Source organism: Alligator mississippiensis, chromosome 3 (genome assembly GCF_030867095.1).
Source record: "Alligator mississippiensis isolate rAllMis1 chromosome 3, rAllMis1, whole genome shotgun sequence".
NCBI lineage: Eukaryota > Metazoa > Chordata > Crocodylia > Alligatoridae > Alligator > Alligator mississippiensis.
Window position 1 is genome coordinate 145,813,976 of NC_081826.1, and position 18,920 is coordinate 145,832,895.

Consider the following 18,920-nt stretch of genomic DNA (forward strand, 5'->3'; position numbering starts at 1 on the left):
ATCTCATCTCCATAAGAACTTTTACCCACATAGTCTAGTTTTTCCTTTTCTGCATCTGCCCCTAAATTACAATCCTAGATTTCTCACATTGTAATCTGTTGGCATAGAAATAGGAATGTAGGACTCAAACAGGCCTCCCAGGCCATTGGGCATGTCCCTGTGAGCACCTACATGCAGTTTGCAGCACCTCAAAGCAGTTTGGGGTGCCACAAGCTGCACGTGATTCATGTGCCAGCATTTGCCGCACTACAGATTTGCAGCACAGCAGCTTTTTTTGATACCAGGAGATCCTGGTGTCAAAAAAAAGCCCAATGCTGAAAAAAGTGGCACAGCGCACACCACAGCAGCATGTGCTGCAGGAAACCAGAGCCAGCTTGGCACTGCTGCTGCCCCAGGAGACACCCAGGACCCCAGGTAAGGCTGCTGGGGCTAGCACAGGTGCTGGCCTCAGCCTCCGCTACCGCACCCAGATCTATTTGCCGCACTCTGGACCATGCATGCAGGGGTCATGCCCAGGGACAAATAGCATCAGTATAAATATTCACGTAGAAGGGCCTCCTGGGCAGAAGTGGTGCTAAGCCAGCTGGCCAGGCTCTGGTTTCTTGTAGCGCACACTGCTGCTGCATGCGCTGCATCACTTCTTTCAGTGGTGGGGTTTTTTTTACACCAGGATCTCCTGGTATCAAAAAAGGCTGCTGCACTACAAATTAGCAGTGCAGCAAATGCTTATACATATACCACATGTGGTTTGTGGCCCCTCAGACTTTTGAGGTGCTGCAAACCACATGTGCCACTCATTGGGGATGCACCCAATAGCCTGGGAGGCCTCTTCGAGTCCTATGTTCCTATTTCTGTGGCAACAAATAACACACATTTGTGCCGCTGCTATTTGTCCTGTGAGAAAAACGTACCCCTGCATGTGCGTGCTTCTGGGGACATGCTCATTGAGTCGAGTCTGACCATGATGCCACAAATTCAGCTTTATGTGTGGAAATGGGCCTGAAATCCCTGAGTTTTAGAGCAGTTCAGAGCTAGAGAGGGACTTCCCTGTTTGAGCCACCTGCACTTCAGGAATAAGTAGGGACAGACTGTAGGCAAGAAATGATCAAATCTTTGTATAGTCTCACAATCTGAAAAAGTGCAAGCTAACAGTCTGCCAGGCATGGCTGGTGAACTCAGACTGTGGGGGTGGATGGAGTGGCACATTTGGGGGGGGGGGGGGGGGGGGGGGGGAGTGTTGCAGCCTCCCTGCTCCTGTCCAGAGTGCCCAGCCAGCTGCAATGCCTGCTTCCCCCCCCACCCCACCCCCCCGTGTGATGCTCCACCTGCCCCACCAGTCTGAGTTCACCAGCTGTGCCTGCAATCTGCCCATTTTAAGTTTTCATCAATGTTTGGAGGGTTTTCAGAATGTGAACATCTTTTCATAGGATTTCCATTGTGGTGTCATCAACGACTCAGGAAATCAGATCAGGGCTTCAGCAAGGTTTCTTAATCATGGAGCGCTGTTTTATCCCTTTTAACCCTTTTGTTTTCTTTCTTTGCTGGAAGAAGGAGCCTTCCCTAAGTGCAATGCTGTGTGCTCCAGCTGTTTGCCCAGAACTTCCACTCTTTTTGCAACATGTTGGTTCTTCCTCAGGGAGATTTTTCTCCACAAAAATAGCACATTTAGTTGCCACAAAGGGCTCATCTTTCATCTCTGCAGAGAGAGTTTTGTTAGCTGTTATAATTTGTTTTTCTCTGATATTTTGTAAACCTGTCTTCATGTGTGCTTTTTTCCTAAGATGCCAGCGATCAAAGAGAAGACATATATATTGGAAACCATATACCTTGCTCAGAAAGTTTCAATGGTTACTGTATACATGGAAAATGCGAATTCATTTATTCCACTCAGAAGGCTTCTTGCCGGTAAGTAAGAGAATATAAGTAGCATAGATCCTGCCTGTGTCAAAAAGGCATTCTAACATTCTGTGCGCCGAGTAAACAACAGTGGACTTTATACATAAGATAGCAAAAGCATTACTTCCCAATAGTCTGTTAATAGCCACACTGGCAGGGAAGATGCCTCCCTGTGCCAGAGGTTGTGCAGCACCACCCAACACCACCTTTGCACACACATTAGGAAGGAGTAGATCACTCCACCCAGTGCTGCTCTGCAGGCCAGTGTGACTCTGCCACTGAGCTTTTCGTAGCACCTGATATATCAGATGTCTGGGTGCTTCGTAGATGAATAGATGCTGATGTATTTATGGGGATGCAGGTAGGTGTCTGAGAAGGAAGCTGGGGCTTCCTGGGAAGTTCAGGTTTGTGAAGGTGGGTTGATACTCCCTTTCCTCACTGCTCTTTTTGTGTTAAAAGTCAGATAATGTGGTGTTAAAAAGTAGAAGCATTTAATGACTCTCCAGGAGTGGAACAGAATGGAATGGATCCTACTTAGGTGCCCAGGTGCAGTAATGGGCTTCATAAGCAGAATAAACTGCAGCATCTAGTGGGTAAAGGTGAAGGGGTGAAATTTTTGTACTGTGCTTTTTCACTTCTGTGCACAGCAGACTTGTACATGTAGAAACTCTGATGTATGTAAGCAGTTCTTATTTACATGCTTACATACAAATCTCGGTATCCTTTCCACAGAAATCTGTATGCTTGCAAGCCAAGTGTATACCAAGGTCTAAAATGTAGTCCTGGCTTTTAGGTAGTGAGCACTGATATCTCAAATAACTTATGAATGACTACATACAATCTGTCTGCTGCATCTTAGTTGCTACCACACATGACCAGCTGCATAGTGAAGGCAAAAAACTACCTTATTCCTTACACAGAGCCTAGGCAGACCTGCACAGTCCTCTGCTCTGAGGGTACCTGTTACCCAACTGGAATACAAAGAAAGGTAGCTATGGTTTCATAACTCTAGCAGTGGGCCTGCTTGGTCAGTTGATGTGCTAGTAAATTGCGCCCCATCAAATGTGGCAGCCATGAGCATACATGGTCTCAATATGTTTGGGCTCTGAGCTGCTTCCTGCTCCTCCTGAGAAGGTGCAGCTCCATATCACCCCCAGTGAAAGGCTGCACCAGCCAGGCACTGTTATGTCCCTTGCTTCTTCTCTAATTAAAGAAATAATTCAGTGTTATTCACCTAGTAGTGAGAAGCACGTTGGCATAATTTTGTTTTGATAAACCTCCATTGTCTGCCATTTACCATCTTACTTTCCATTAAGTACTTAAGAAATAGGTTGTGTTGTTAATTGTGCTATCAGTTTATCATGTAATTAGAATTGAGTATTTCAACCCCTCCCCCCGTTCCACTCTTAAAAAAAGTATTTTGTTTGTCTTCAAAGTCTATCCTGACTCCAACCCCAGGAATTCTCAAAAATAATTTCCAACCATTTCAGTATTTCTGGGAATGCATTCCAAGGTGACACACTGAATCTGAATCATTATTAATTCCATATTTTAAGATGATCTAAGTATTCATTAACTATTTTTTCTTGTTTCTTCTGCATTCTTTCTTCTAGTTTTAAAAATAATTCTTGTATTAAACCTACTATGGTTATTAGCTTCCTTAAAGGGCACATCTACCTGTGCAGTTAGTGCACATGAATAAACTTTGGAGCTTATTGCTCTGGAGCTTTTTGTTCCTGGAGGTGCCATTTGAACGTGCGCCCAGGAGCAATTAACTCCGGAGCAATCAGCTCTGGAGTTGATTCATGGACAGCACATGTGAAGCGAGGCTGCTCCAACACACTGCAGTTACAATTAATTGAGTCTGCTGGAGCGTGCTAATTACCCTGCTCCAGTAGACTCCAGCACCATATATTTCAGTCTCCACACTGAAAAATAGTCACAGGGGCACATTAACTAAAGCTCATTCGATGAGCTTTAGTTAAAGTGCACCCTTCCCCTTCGCAGTCCTGGCACACATATATAAATGTGTATTCGTGCACAGCACATGGAGCCCAGTCGGAGCAGTCCCAGCTGGCAGGGGCCCTGGGATCAGCCTGCCAGCTGAGGGCTTCTCCGACTGGGTTCAGTGTGTTGTGGAGGGGCTGGATGAGGCACGAGGGTGCTTCAGCGTGAGGCTGGCCCCCACACTGAAGCGCCCTTGTAACACAGCCAGTTGGGTCAGTGTCTACACATGCACTGCTGCCTGCTGCACAAAAAAAATACCACAGCACCTGGGTAGTACTTGTATTTACAAGTACTACCCTGCTGTGGACTTTATTAGTTTCCTGCACCCTAATAGGGGCACATATGTAGACACTGAGACATTTAGCGCGGAGCTAATTAATCAGCTCCACAGCAAACATCTCATGTAGATGTGCCCAAAGAAGACAAAAGCAAAGCAGCAAATAAGTCCTTAACCTTCTACTTATCATAGATTTATTCTTCCGATCATTACTTATAGATAGATTCTACCTATCATTTCTATTTCTCTATTCCTTCCTATTAAGTAACGGACATATAATTTCAGCCTCTTTCAGCTTTTTCTTTCTTATATACATACATGAATTTCTGTTGGTTCCTTTCCTATCCATGGTTTATGATCCCTACAAAAATGTTTTGCCTTTTTCTTAATAACTCTGCATTTATTAGAACTTCTCTCATTTGTGAGGAAAATATGACTCCTGCAGAGAAGCCTATAGATAGGTAAAATTAAGTTATAATAATGATGGATTTCATAGTGCTGAATGCATTTTCCCTGCATGTAAAAGAGAAATTAGAACTACTTTCACTGTTTTGATGAGGCCAGTGGAACACATTTTTTCCTCTCCAAACGTAATTATTGTATCACAAAGGCCAAGGGTGGATTTGGGAGTCGGATAAAGAGTGATTCTTTGGCAGACCTACTTTTCCTAGTTTTGTGCATTCCTTTCCAGCCTCCTGCTGCAGAAAAGAAGGACAATTGCTCATTTAATTCAAGTTTGGTGATATTTTTACATCACTTTGTTTTCAAGGATGCCTTTACAAGGCCAAAAGCCACAGGTTTCCATTTTTCAATGAAAGCTGAGGTAGGTCTGTATATATTTAGCTCCTCCCAAGTGAAGGGAGGCCAATGGGCTGGCTCTGGCTGCATGGTGCAGCTCATTAACTGTGTAGACTTCACAGGGGACAAGCAAGTCCTGACTCACTGCTTGCCTCTCCTTGTGCTCTTCATCCTCCCTTCCCTTGAGAGCATGGGTCACCCAGAGGCACCCTCTTACTGGCTTCTTCACCACTGCCAGGCTCAGCAGGGACTAAGTTTGTGTTACTCATCATTAAGAACATCCACTGAATTTTCCAATGAGATATGCTAGTTTACTCACAACATGTGGTATTCACAACAGCTGCTCCTGTTTTGCCTTCTCCCTGCCTGCTCGAACCCCTCCCAAATTTCCAAGCATTTCCATATAAGCATTGTTACTTGCTTGATCTGAAGAGGGCCAGCACATTTCCTGCCTCCGAATGAGTTTCTAATGGGGTGGAGGAGGACTCCGTCTTGCCTGGAATTTGACTGCTGTCTTTCCACATGACTTACCTGACCTATAAGCTGTCATACTTCTGAGCTTTTCTGATTTTAATGTACCAGTCTCCGGGGGACTCACCTGGCCTTTGTTGAGAATTTGTGGCCTGGACTTCTGGACAACTTGGCATTCTGTGAGTCTAGGCTAATGGGGAAAGGTGGGACAGGCTTGCATTTGGACCCCGAAGCTTACAAACAGATCTCTCAGGGATCAGTTCCTGTAAGTGACAGCAACCACTCTACTGGGTCTGTTCAGCTCTGATAGGCCTGTTATATTAGCATGTTGCTTTCACAGTATCACTTCCCTTTCTCCTTTGTCTTTCATTCTCCCTTGGTACTCCTGTTTAGTTTTACATCCCCTCTTTCTGGTTTGCATTTCTCCACTATTCCTTAACCACCTGTTTTATCAAACTCTTTATTCTTCCTTAATTTGGGTTCCAGTTCAGCAAGACTCTTTGGCATGCGCTTAACTTGATTCAGACAGGTACTCCCATTGAAATCAGTGAAACAACTCACATGCTTAAAGAGTACACTTACTTTGCTGAATTAGGCCCTTAACCTCTATCTCAGCTGTATTTAGTTGAAAGGAGCTGCCCTCTCTGACAGTGGAGAACACCCAGTCTGTTGCACCCTCTTTCTCCATGGAAGAAGAAACCATGCTCCATCAAACTTTGCATTTCTCCCTACCTTCTTCGCTACTGGTTTACTGCTACAGCCCTCCTGGCTTCATTCATTCTCAAAATTAGCAGAACCTCAAAGGCAGTCCCTTGGGCAGTTATTTCCTTCATATTTCATACTAGGTCTCTGACGTTAATTCATCCTGAAGTAGCAGTGCAGTCACAAAGAGTGAGTTCCTCCATCACTATAATACCCTCCAGTCCTTATGTTATATCTTGATTTTTCCATGTTTTCAATATACCAGATTAATACTTCATCTATAAAGCAATGAAAACAGTGTATTCTGTGAAATGTTCCTTTTCTCTTTCAGGTGTGAATCAGGATATACTGGACAGCACTGTGAAAAGACAGACTTTAGTATTCTATATGTTGTTCCAAGTAGACAGAAGCTTACGCATGTCCTTATTGCAGCAATAATTGGAGCTGTACAGATTGCCATTATAGTTGCAATTGTCATGTGCATAACAAGGTAGGCAATTACAAAGCAATATGCATCACAGATTTTATGACTGGATACATTTTATAAACGCATGCATTTATTTAGAAACTAAATATTCAGGAAATTGTCTACTCCGAAATTCTCTGTGTTTTAAACAAATACAAAATACAGTAACCTAGTCTGGTCTAGCGATTCAAGAAAGCACCCCTTTACATACAGATCATAACTAGCCATTTTGGACATCTCCACCAATCTCCAAACCAAAAAGCATGTGAGATCAGATAAGCCATGCATTTTATCCAATAAATCAGATTATGTTGTAGACAAAAATGGGAGTGATTCAAGAACTGAAAATGTCTGGTAGAAAATGCCATGCCTCCTCTCCCTCGCATATAAACCAAAGCTGGTGGTTTAAATACTTCCACTGGTCACAGCTGGAGTGTTGTTACATGGAGAGAGAAAGTTATCCCTCACATACCCTTTTTCTTAACTATTTAGGACTTTATGGGTCACAGCAAGTCCTTTAAACTGTACTAGAAATTGAGATGCAGCTAGCTATACATATGGAGCCTTAGGGCTTAGGCACATAAGTGGAACTCTATTCCACCCTGTTCAAGTCCCTGAAAACGAATTAATACATCTACTTCTCTAATAGCCCATCATTGTGCCTTTATGATTGAATCATATTATGCAGCGAGGAAGAGGAGACCCCACTCACCATCTGTATTAACAGTTTTCCAGAGGCTTAGCAGGGTGGAATAGCACCACATTTAAGCATCTAAGTCCGTTTCCAGTTCTGATAGATGGAATAGAATCTGGCCCTCAGTTTCTGATGCTTTGTGGGCACATAACTGCCTAAGTCCTGATTACTGCTAGCTGCTCAGCACCTGTTTCATGCCAAAGCCCATCAAGATGACAAAATAGGCCTTCACCCACCTTTCTTACTTATGAGGTCTGATCCAACAGATATGCCCAGAGGATGTCTAATGCCACACAGAAGACCACTATAGGAGCAGATACAGAAGTTATTATGGTTCTCCCTCCCTCCTGTTTTTTTTTAACCAATAGCCCAGTAGTACTCAATCTTCTGGTCCCATGGGCTAGTCCCTACATTGCCTCCACCCATCCCAGCACACTAGGATCAGGCCTGTGCTAGCCCTGTGCAGGATTGGGCCCCAGAGCCCTGCACCACCCCTGGCTACCAGACTACTGGACCACTGCTAATCATGTATACAATTTTAAGCACTTAAGTAGTTCTAGCGATGTCAACAGGATTGTTCAGAATGATAAATAATTTCCTGGATCAGAGTAAAATGCTCAGAACTGTGCAGGATTGAGCCTCAGTCTCAGATGGAAGAAGTCTCCGCTGAGCAACCAGGGGGTCACACAGTCTCTTAGACACTCTGAAGTGCCAAAGTGGGCCCCAGATGTGAGCTGCGCTCCCCTACTGATCTTGATATTTTGGGGTGTAAAAGGAAAGTAAATGTAGAATAATGCTTTCAGTCCTATTCTGCATTTATAAAATGCCTTCTCTTTGTTTTCCTTTAAACAGAAAATGCCCTAAAAACAATAGAGGACGTCGGCAGAAGCAAAACTTAGGCCATTTTACTTCAGATACATCATCCAGAATGGTTTAGTTTGATGATTTTTATACCCACATTGACCATGTGATGTACATTTTTATTATCTCTTTTTTTAAAGAATGGAAATATTTATTTCAGAGGCCTTATTTTTGGACATTTTTAGTGTAACACTATTGGTCTGTTGTATTCTGAAAGAATCTGCTCTAACAGCTATGGACTGTTTTAGTAATTTTTCTTTTATGTTTTTGAATACTGTAGTTCATTTTCTGTATCTGTATCACATGGTTACATAATAGACTTGTGCTTTACTCATGGAATGTAATATTTTTGAGAACACAGACTTATTCACCAATGGTTGTAGATAAAAAAAAAAAGGGGGGGAAAGGATTACCTAGCAAACAAGGCATGAACTAAAGGCGAAGATGTTTACAGCTTACTTTTCTTATGAGAAACTAGAAGACACTGTGTTTAAATACCGTAGATATTTCAATGTTTTTGAAAGTTAGTAACTGATTTTTTAGACACTGCCTATCGCATGAACTGTGAAACTGTGTGCTGTGCGTAGTTGTAACATATTTATAAAATGTATGGGCTGGGTCTGAGCACTACCATCTTCATAAATAATACTGACACTTTATTTTTAAAGAGTAAAATATAAATTTCATAATTTGGGAAATTTCCTGATTGAGGCAGCTGGCACAGGTCCAAAAAAGTAGGTCTTTGTAGATTTAAGTATTGTAAAAACCAGTGTTGAATAATCAAATTCAAATAATTGGAATAAAGCCTACTTTATCACTGTTAAAACTGCTTTAATACTTATTAAACTTTTTTAAGAGGATACATGTTTTAACACCAATGATACAGATTGTATAGTGTTTGTGACTAAAATGCAGTAAACAAAAAATAAAGTCAATGAATTACCAGTGCTCTTGTATAGAATACTTTCAAGAGCTAAATTAAGGCCATCCAAATTAGTTTGCTGGTCATAGTTATATTAATAGCCTGTTAGTTGTTGTTTGAAAGATCCAGAGATAAAATGTGAGTAGGATGTGTTCAGCTGTTTAATATGTAGTTTAGGCTTTTAAAATTCTGCATGTAGGATTTAGTAATTTCTTCAATAAAAAGCTTTCAACATTTTGAACTGGAAAAGCATGTCACAATACAATGTTTTCACTATATTGTCTCTGTTTAGTGTGTTTATTTGTTACTTGATGTGGTAGCTGTAATGATTTGCATACTAATTCTTTTGGTTTAAATACAGTTATGGTTACTTTTGAAAACATTGTCTGAATTTCCTCAGGGAAAGCACTTAATTAAAATGAAAGCAACCACAGTTCTTCCAAAATATGCTAGCTTGATTTCCAACATAATTTGTAAATTGCTTAACTCTCCTAGATTAACATCAAGGACTTCACTGGTACAGAAACATGACCCTTTAAACATATGTTCCTTTCCAGGCATGACTGGTTAGAGGTTTCATATTGCAGAAAGTATCTGAACAGTCACGTATGGATATTTTGTAGTTATAAATATTTGACCAATCTCCAAGGATGGAGTTTCACACCCTGCTTTGAATATTGCTCAGGCCAGTTGTCGATCTGACTTCTTGATCTAGAGGCAGAATTGTTCCCCTAGGATCTGAACAGTCTTTGTGGAGAACATATATTCTTTGGTTCCTGTAGACCTGACTAGAGACAAGCAAAATGGATCACCATGAAGTTATCTCAGAGACTGACAGAATTCACCAAAATCGCCTGTCAAATGTCACAGAAGACGAAGAAGAACAAGACCCTGCATTTACAATCGTGAGGGTCCTAGATAAAGTGGCCAACATTGTGGACAGCGTACAGGCAAGTCAGAAAAGAATAGAGGAACGGCACAGAGACATGGAAAATGCTATCAAGACAGTACAGATTGATATTTTAAAGCTTGCCCAGGCTCATGGCAATACAAGCTACACAGTTAACAAGTTGCTTGAGAAGACCCGCAAGGTTAGTTCCAAAGTTAAAGAAGTAAAAGCACGTGTGGAAAAGCAGGGTGATAATGTGCAAAAAGTTGAAGCCAAGCAAGAGGAGATGCTGAGAAAAAACAAGTTTCGGGTTGTAATTTACCAGGTAAACATGCAGTTAAACTTATTTGACTATTATGGTTATTATGCCACATCCTTGATAATTTCTATCACGTGCTCATTGTTTAACAAATTGAAAGCAAGGCAATGCAGTCTTTCCTGAGTCAGAATTGTGTTAGATATACTTTGAAACTGATTTCTGCCTCTGAGTGTCTTTCAGCATGAACCCACTGATAGCAATACACAGAGTCTATAATTAGTGTTGTGGACTTCTCAGCCAATACTCTAAGATTAACTGCAGAACAGCAAGAACTATTTGTTGCCTCTCTGAATGGTAATATGAGGCAGGTACTTTAAATCTTGTCATACTAGTCATGCCTAACAATCATCCCTGTTATATTTTTCACCATATTAGGTAGAAGCAAAACAGCAAAACTTATTTACAGAGCCTCCAGAATGGAGTATTTCTTTTGACACCAATTTTATAAAGTGCAGCTTCTTTATTTGGACTGTTACCAAGCTTCTGTAGTTCTGATATGAGGGGTTTTTTCACACTTCATAGAAGTAAACATATAGAACTAGGCTTTTACCTGCAAGTCCCTTGTCACTTCAGTCATCCTGACGTGCACAGTCCCATTGACTGCTTTGAAATCACATAGTCAGTGACAACTCACATGCACAAGGTTTTGCAGGATTGAAAGCAAACTGCAGGTTTTCCTGCACTCAGATAATCTTAGGTTGACTCTTATTCTTGGAAATCTTTCTGTTGGAAAATATGCTTCATGAAAATAAATATCTTTTCTATGGATAGTACAAATATTAAGGAAGTGGATGGTGCTGGGAAAGTGAAAAGGATATGCCACTTACCAGAAAGTGCTACAATATGAATTTTTAAAGACCTGATCCTGCAAGGCAGTAAGCAATTTTCACAGAAGTCAATGGAAAAGTGAAGGTGGTTAGCACCTTGCAGGAACCACGCTAAGGACCAGATTCCACCACACACACTAGTGTTAGGGCAGGTAAATGTGTGTTGGGACCTAATATGCAGTAGACATGGGGCCTCCTGCCATGCCACACATATGTAATCATGGGATGGGATCGTTGGCAACATGTAGGGGGTGCACGAGGGTGCTTGTTCACCCACCGAGCGTGGCAGTGCACCCCCTGCGAAAAGGCACCGCCGACACAGTCGGTTGTGCCTGAAGGCAGTCACCATTCGCCACCCCACCCTGCCCCCGACTCCAATGTCTGTGGATGGTCACCAACCACTGGTCGGTGCTCACCACACTCCTCCCCCCCTCCCCGCCACTGCCCACAGCGCTGTGGCTGCCTGCAGGAGCTCCCCACTTGCCACCACCACATTCCTGCCACGAGCAGTGCTGCCACTGCTGCTGCCTGTGGGAGTTCGCCGTGCCCCCCCAACCTCTGGGTGCACACGGCATTCATGGATGGGATCGCACATTAGATCCCATTGCACCTTATTGCCAGTGCAAGGCGAGCCCAGTGCACCAGCAAGGAACAAGTTCTTGCAGCTGTGGAGACCCCGACAGTTGGGAGATCACAGCAGCTGCAGTCTCCCAACCCCAGAAGTATACCACATACCTTCAGGGCTGGGAGAGCACAGCCATGCCCCATGTCTGCCAAGATACAGTGTCTTTAGTTGCCAGGCACTGCTAGGGCTGTGAGTCCTCTTAGCAGTGGGACTTCCAGCCACAGCTGGTCGTGATGCACCCCTGTGGGTGGGAGCCTGGTCAGCTGACAGCTCCCAGCTGCAGGGGAGACCCTGCTACATGTGCAAATTAAAGCTGGATAGCAACCAGCTATGAAGTTAGTACATATTTTCAATATCTAACTTAGCAGCTAATTGAAGCTTTTTATGGCATGACGGGTACTTTGCAGGTGTAGCTGGTCACAGTTAATTAATAGTTTCATAGTAGCTAGGGTCAGGAGGGACCTGAACAGATCATCTAGCCTGACCCCCTGCCACAGGCAGGAATGAATGCTGGGTTCACAAGACCCCAGGCAGGAGATCGTCCAACCTCCTCTTGAATTTGCCTAAGGCAGGGGCGAGGACCACTTCCCTGGGAAGCTGGTTCCAGATTTGGGCCACCCTAACTGTAAAAATATTTCCTTCTGATCTCTAACCTAAACCTCTTCTCCATCAGCTTATTACCATTGTTCCTTGTCACCCCAGGTGGTTCTGAGGAGAAAAGGGCTCTACCTATTTGCTGTTGATCCCCCCTGATGAGATTGTAGGCAGCCACCAGGTCCCCCCTCAGCCTCCTCTTGCTGAGGCTGAACAGGTTCAGGTCCCTCAGTCTCTCCTCATAGGGCCTGTCCTGCTGCCCTCTCACCAAGTGGGTGGCCCTCTGAACCCTCTCCAGGCTGGCCACATCCCTTTTGAAGTGCAGCACCCAGTACTGGATGCAGTACTCCAACTGCGGCCTGACCAAAGTTGCATACAGGGGGAGGATCACCTCTCTGGACTGGCTTGAGATGCATCTTTGGATGCGTGACAAGGTATGGCTGGCCTTGCTGGCTGCGGTCTGGCATTGGCGGCTCATGTTCATCTTGGAGTCAATAATGACTCCAAGATCCCTTTCCGCCTCTGTGCTTTCAAGAAGGGAACTCCCCAGCCTGTATGTATGCTGTGGATTCCTTCTCCCAAGGTGCAGCACCCTGCATTCATCTATGTTGAACCCCATCCTATTCTCATCTGCCCACTTTTGTAGTCTGTCTAAATCTATTTGCAGCCTCTCTCTCCCTTCAAGTGTGTCCACCTCACCCCACATCTTAATGTCATCAGCAAACTTGGACAGCGTGCTTTCCACCCCCTCGTCCAAGACGCTGATGAAGATGTTAAACAGTGCGGGCCCGAGGACAGAGCCCTGGGGTGCCCCACTGCTCACATCTCGCCAGGTTGAGTACAACCCGTCCACCACTACTCTCTGGGTGCACCCCATCAGCCAATTTTTTACCCATCCAACTGTGCAGGCATCAATGCCGCAGTCGCTTAATTCCTCAATACCTGTAAGGTGTAGAGGGCTAGTTAGTTGCTTAAGTGATTGAGGTGCCTAGGTACAATTACATTACACTTTACTTGAGCCCCGCAAGTAAGGAGGGTGGATCCTTCTCCTCACTGTTTTTTAGTGGCTCGGCCTTAACTCTTTTTTAACTTAATTTCTAGACAGGGGAAGTAGTAACAAAAGATGATTACAAGGAACTGATAATTGCATAGCATTTGATAAAATGTGGGTATTGGGCCAAAATCTGCTCTTAAGCTTTTATGACTTGCTGGCCTCATGAGGCAAAATTTTGCAGTTTATTTTAGTTTTTGCAGGCTCTCTTAATAGTTCTGACTCTGCACCATCATGGTAGCTTTGAATGGGTATCTTTGCATTCCTTGCAAACAATTATATTGCTTAAGGAATTAAATATCAGTGAATCTTTGGGTCATTGGTAGGGACCTCCTGAAATTTTAATTTCACGATTTCTTGTGAAAACTGTGAAAAATGGCAGTTTCTGTGATTTTGCTTGGAATCACCAGAAAAAAAATTACTAAAACTAAAATCTTGGCCCCCTAGTGGAAGCAATTGGCAGTTGCGGGCCCCTAATAGCCCGCAAGGTGGGGAAGCCACCAGCATGAAGGGGAGCAGCCAAGATGGTGGACGCCCCCTCCTTTTGATTGGCTGAAAGCCCTGCTTTTTGTATGGCCCTGTCCCTCTCTGCCAATCAGTGGTGAGAGGCAGGGCTGCATGAAGGGCAGCCCTCTCCACTAGTCAGCAGTGAGGGGTGGAGACACAAAAGGCAGCCCTCTTGGCCAATCAGTGGCAAGGGGCAGGACCATCAGGACCCTTCAGCCAATCCACAGCAGGGGAGTTCACCGTAATAAGCCCACGAGAATGGTGACCAGCACCACAATTGGCTGCAAAAGCACCCAGCTGCCACCTTGATTTGGGTGTCCCTAATCATTAGTGGGCCATGGTAGGCTGCTGTTCCATTATTGCATCTTTCCTAGAAACATTATATTAAACACTTAAAAGTAGTTTTTAAACAAATTTATAATATGATGCAAACTGCAATGTGCTTTTTTCCCCTAAAGTGCTGCTTGCTGTCAGTTTTGAAAAGTTCAGGAAGAAGATTATGGAAGTGTCTGTCCATAGATTTACAAGGAGTCTTAAAAGGCAACTACCTCTATTTTTATTGCCTTCTCTTTTTACTTTTGTTAATCAGTGTTTTGATATACTCCTTTCCTTCTTCCTATTCCCATGACTGTCTGAAACAACTGCAGCATAATTGGTTTTCAGTTTTCCCCTATATTCCCCAACTCTTATCCTCATCAAGAGAAGAGGAAGAGTGCTTGTGCTACTCCTCTTAGAATGTAACATTTAATGCCTTTCTGGTGAATGTTAATTTCTTCAATTCCATGGCTAGGCACAGATATTCAAAAAGCACAACGTGGAATTGATCTGTTACACAGTTTTCTATAAGTGGTGTAGTTTATATTGGTAGCGAACAGAAAACCCTGGGCATGTCTACACGAGACAGTACTGTATAGTTGTTACTATGCATTTATTTGGTACTTTTATTAGCAAGTAATACATGTAAAATAGTCAGAGTTACTGTGCAGTAGCCTAATAATACCATGCAGTAATGTATTAGCACTATCCAGTATAGACTAGTTTCCGATCACTTATACCAATAAAAGTGTAATATCTGTACCTGGTCCATATGTCTTAGATCAGGATAACCTGCTGTGAGTGTTTTGTAACTTGACTATACTCATGTTTACACTAGTGTGGTGCTTCTATACTAGTACTTTGTTCCAGTGCACTGGCATTGATATAGTTACGTTAACACATTCACCCACCTAAGGGTAGGCAAGATTTTAATGGACTGAAGCTTTGCTGTGAGAAATACACTGAAACAATTTGAGGATTTCACTCCACTACATGCTACATTTCACTAAATCTGTGGTGATTATTGATTTGGATATTGTGAATGAGGACTGGTATATGGTGATATTTTGCCTGAGTCCTTTGGAATACGTAAAAAAGTGGTCTGAAATCAAATTAATGTGGCTTATTTGTTTTGGTCAATGAGTTTTGGTTTCTGTAATGGATCTTTTAAGCAGCACATCAAGATTTCATGAGAAACTGAACACTAATTGATTTTTTTAATTAATACTTATATTTAAAGCAAAAATTGATAGAGGCAGAAGCCTGATTAAAATAATAGTAGCCAGGAGGAGACCATTCAAGAGATCCTCAGTACAATGAAAAGAGTTGAAAGACCCGTATGTTAAGTGGAGAAATAACAATAATCTTTGGCCATAATTTTTAAGAAAATGGTACTTGGGTGTTTTTTTGAGACACCAAGTCATAATAGAGCTTGTAAAATACTTGGGTTTAGTCTGCAGAAGGGTTAGGAAACTGTAAAACCAGGGCTCAGCTTAGGTCAAATGGAATTAAATTAGCCCATGCAGGTTCTTTCGATGACTTGAGTTCAAACATCCAAGAATACAAACCATTTAAAGTTTTGTTCATGTGGGCATGAAGGTCAGTGTGAACATTTTACAAAGTTCAAAGATCATTAATTTTAAAAATGCCATGAAATATGCTATATGGATTCTTACCACAGTTAAAACCACAGATCTACTTCACATTACCTGAGGCGGCCTTATAAATCAGTGTTGTGTGTCCTCTCCATGCTGGAAAAGTAGCAGTCAAAAGGAAAATGTCATTCATAGGTAAGTGGTAGCCTTAAGTATTTTTGAGGAACAGTCCTAAAAAACTGGTGTCTGTTTGCAGAAAAGTGGCCTGCTGTTTTAGTCATTATGAGTAATAACCTAAAAGACAGATTTATAAGTTGTTGGGCTTTTTTCATCTTGAGGAACTTCTTTCATTTGTTTATCATCATTGTCTGGATGTCCCTGTTTGAGCTGAGACATACAGCAGTTGGAATGCCTGTGTTACGATTATTGGTTTTGAAATTTAGAAATCATGGGGCGTGTCTACATGTGAATTGATGCACTCCTAAACTTCATGCACTTTAGCTTAAGCCTCATTGAGGCAATTTAGTTGCATGTCTACACATGCACGCCTTAAGACACCTTAACGTGGCTCGCTGGGTGAGCACATTTGCAGCTTGCCCTGGGCAGCACCCTGGACAGCCCCCCGCATGCACAGCCACACTGGGGCCTGCGGGGAGTGGGCAGGTGCCGTGTTCATAGATTCATAGACATTCGGGCTGGAAGGGACCCCAGAGGATCATCAAGTCCAGCCCCCTGCCCCAGGGGCAGGAAGTCAGCAGGGATCATAGGATCCCAGCAAGATAAGCATCCAAATGTGTCTTGAAGGCATTCAAAGTGGGTGCTTGAACCACCTCCGGTGGCAGTTTTTTCCAAACCTTGGGGGCTCAGACAGTAAAGAAGTTCTTCCTTGTGTCCAGCCTGAAATGGTCTTGGAGGAGTTTATGACCATTAGACCTTCTCATCCCTTGGGGCACTCTAGTGAACAAATGTTCCCTCAGATCCTGGTGAACAGCCCTTATAAACTTAAAGGTGGCCACCAGATTGCCCCTAAGCCTGCGCTTTTCCAGGTTGAAGAGTCCCATGTCTCTCAGCCTCTCATCATAAGGTCTGTTTTCCTGACCTCTGATCATGCGTGTGGCTCTCCTCTGCACCCTTTCAAGCTTCTCCACATCCTTTTTTAATTATGGAGCCCAAAACTGGACGCAGTACTCCAGCTGCAGCCTCACCAAGGCCAAGTACAACAGGAGAATGACGTCCCAGGATTTGCTTGAGAAGCATCTATGGATGCAAGCCAGCGTTTTACTCGCTTCACTAGCTGCAGCATCACACTGAAGGCTCATGTTCATCTTGTGGTCAATCATGACCCCCAAGTCCCTTTCATCTGTAGTGCTAACCATCGTAGCACTGCTGAGCCTATAAGCATGCTGCAGGTTTTTCCTCCCAAGGTGGAGAACCTTGCATATTTCGGTGATAAACACTATCTGGTTCTCATCCACCCACTTCATGAGCATGTCAAGACCTTCCTGGATCGCCCTCCTGTCCTCAGGTGTGGATGCTTTACCCCAGAGTTTGGTGTCATCGGCCAACTTGGCGAGCGTGCTTCTGACACCAATGTCTACATCATTGATAAAGATGTTAAAAAGTAAGGGCCCTAGGACAGAGCCTTGGGGGACCCCACTGGTCACCATGCACCACGACAATTGGCTACAGTCAACCACCACCCTCTGGGTCCTACCACGGAGCCAATTCTCCAGCCAGAGGATCATGGTGAAGTCGAGGCTGCAGTTAGCCAGTTTTGCCAAGAGGTGATCATGGGATACCAAATCAAAGGCTTTCTTAAAGTCAAGATATATGACGTCAATCTCTTCCCTCCTGTCCAGGTGATAGGTCACCTGGTCATAAAAGGAAATGAGATTGGTCAAGCAAGACCTATCTGCAACAAACCTGTGCTGGCTATCCCTCAGGAGATTGCTGTCAGCTAGTCTGTTAAGGATGGCCTCTCGGATAATCTTTTCCAAAACCTTCCCCAGGATAAAGGTCAGGCTGATGGGCCTGTAGTTTGCCGGATCCACTTTCCGCCCTTTCTTGAAGATAAGCACCACACTGGCTTTCTTCCAATCTTCAGGCATTTCTCCAGAGCCCCAGGAGTTCTCAAAGATCTGTGCCAGGGGCTCTGCTATGATGCTTGCCAGCTCCTTGAATACCCTTCTGTGTAAACCATCAGGGCCGGCTGACTTGAAGGTATCCAGCCTGTCAAGGTGTTCCTTCATGAGGTCAGCTTCAATGGAGGGTAAGGAATCTCCCTCACCCAAGCCTCCCTGACCCACAGTGGGTAGGGGCGTCCCATGGAACTGGTGAAAAACTGATGCAAAATTTAGCAAGTTTGCTTTTTCATAGGCATCGGTTGTCAGTTGTCCCATCTGGTTTAGCAGGGGTCCAATGCTGCCCTTGATTTTCCTCTGGCTCCCCACATATCTAAAAAAGGACTTTTTATTGTCCTTGATATTTGTAGCTAGCTGGAGTTCCATTGCAGCCTAGGCTTTCCTGGTTTGCTCTCTGCAGGTCCGGACCAGTGCAGAGTATTCCTCCTTGGTGGTGGTTCCAGTCCTCCATCCTTTGTAGGTCTTTCTTTTAAGATGCAGGAGATCCACTAGTTCTCTGGAGAGCCAAGGGGGCTACTGTTGGGAAAGTGGCATGGGGCAGTGCGAACAATGAGCACATTCCTGGCCAGGAAGCGCAGAGAAAGGCACAGGGCATGCCCAGGGGCCACAGGGTCTGTTCTGTCAGCAGCATGTGCAGAGCCGGGGCAACTGGACCGCAGCCAGAGGCAGCTCAGCTCCAAGCAAGCAGAGGACACACTCAAGCCCCCAGGCCGTTTCTAGTGACTCGAGGCCTGGCCATGGGTCACCAAGCCACCCACCAGCACCCCAAAGACTATGACAGCATAGCCGGGCAGTGCAGCCCAGTGCCAGCTGAGAGGGTGGGATCCTCCAGTCCCCCCAGACATGATCGGCCCAGCCCCAGCTCTAACCCCCTCCCTGTGTTCCTGCCTCCTCAGCGTTGGTTGAGAGTGGGCTGGAGCCAAACCCACGGGACTCCACACTGCCGCTGGGCGCCATCAAGAA

At 44.1% G+C, this 18,920-nt stretch overlaps 2 protein-coding genes across 4 annotated transcripts in view; both read left to right on the forward strand.

Annotated features, from left to right (window-relative positions):
• The window catches only part of TMEFF1 (transmembrane protein with EGF like and two follistatin like domains 1), a 245,486-nt gene extending 236,114 nt beyond the window's left edge, over nt 1-9,372 (forward strand). For all 3 annotated transcript variants that reach the window (XM_019491111.2, XM_059724477.1, XM_059724478.1), the window contains 3 exons: nt 1,782-1,905; nt 6,483-6,641; nt 8,164-9,372. In XM_019491111.2, coding sequence (XP_019346656.2) covers nt 1,782-1,905; nt 6,483-6,641; nt 8,164-8,248 — 368 coding nt within the window. In that variant the 3' untranslated portion in view covers nt 8,249-9,372. The remainder of the gene's footprint in view (nt 1-1,781; nt 1,906-6,482; nt 6,642-8,163) is intronic.
• Nucleotides 9,373-9,459: 87 nt separating this feature from the next.
• CAVIN4 (caveolae associated protein 4) overlaps nt 9,460-18,920 on the forward strand; it is a 46,024-nt gene continuing 36,563 nt past the window's right edge. The window contains exon 1 of the mRNA XM_006272164.4: nt 9,460-10,308. Coding sequence (XP_006272226.1) covers nt 9,898-10,308 — 411 coding nt within the window. The 5' untranslated portion in view covers nt 9,460-9,897. The remainder of the gene's footprint in view (nt 10,309-18,920) is intronic.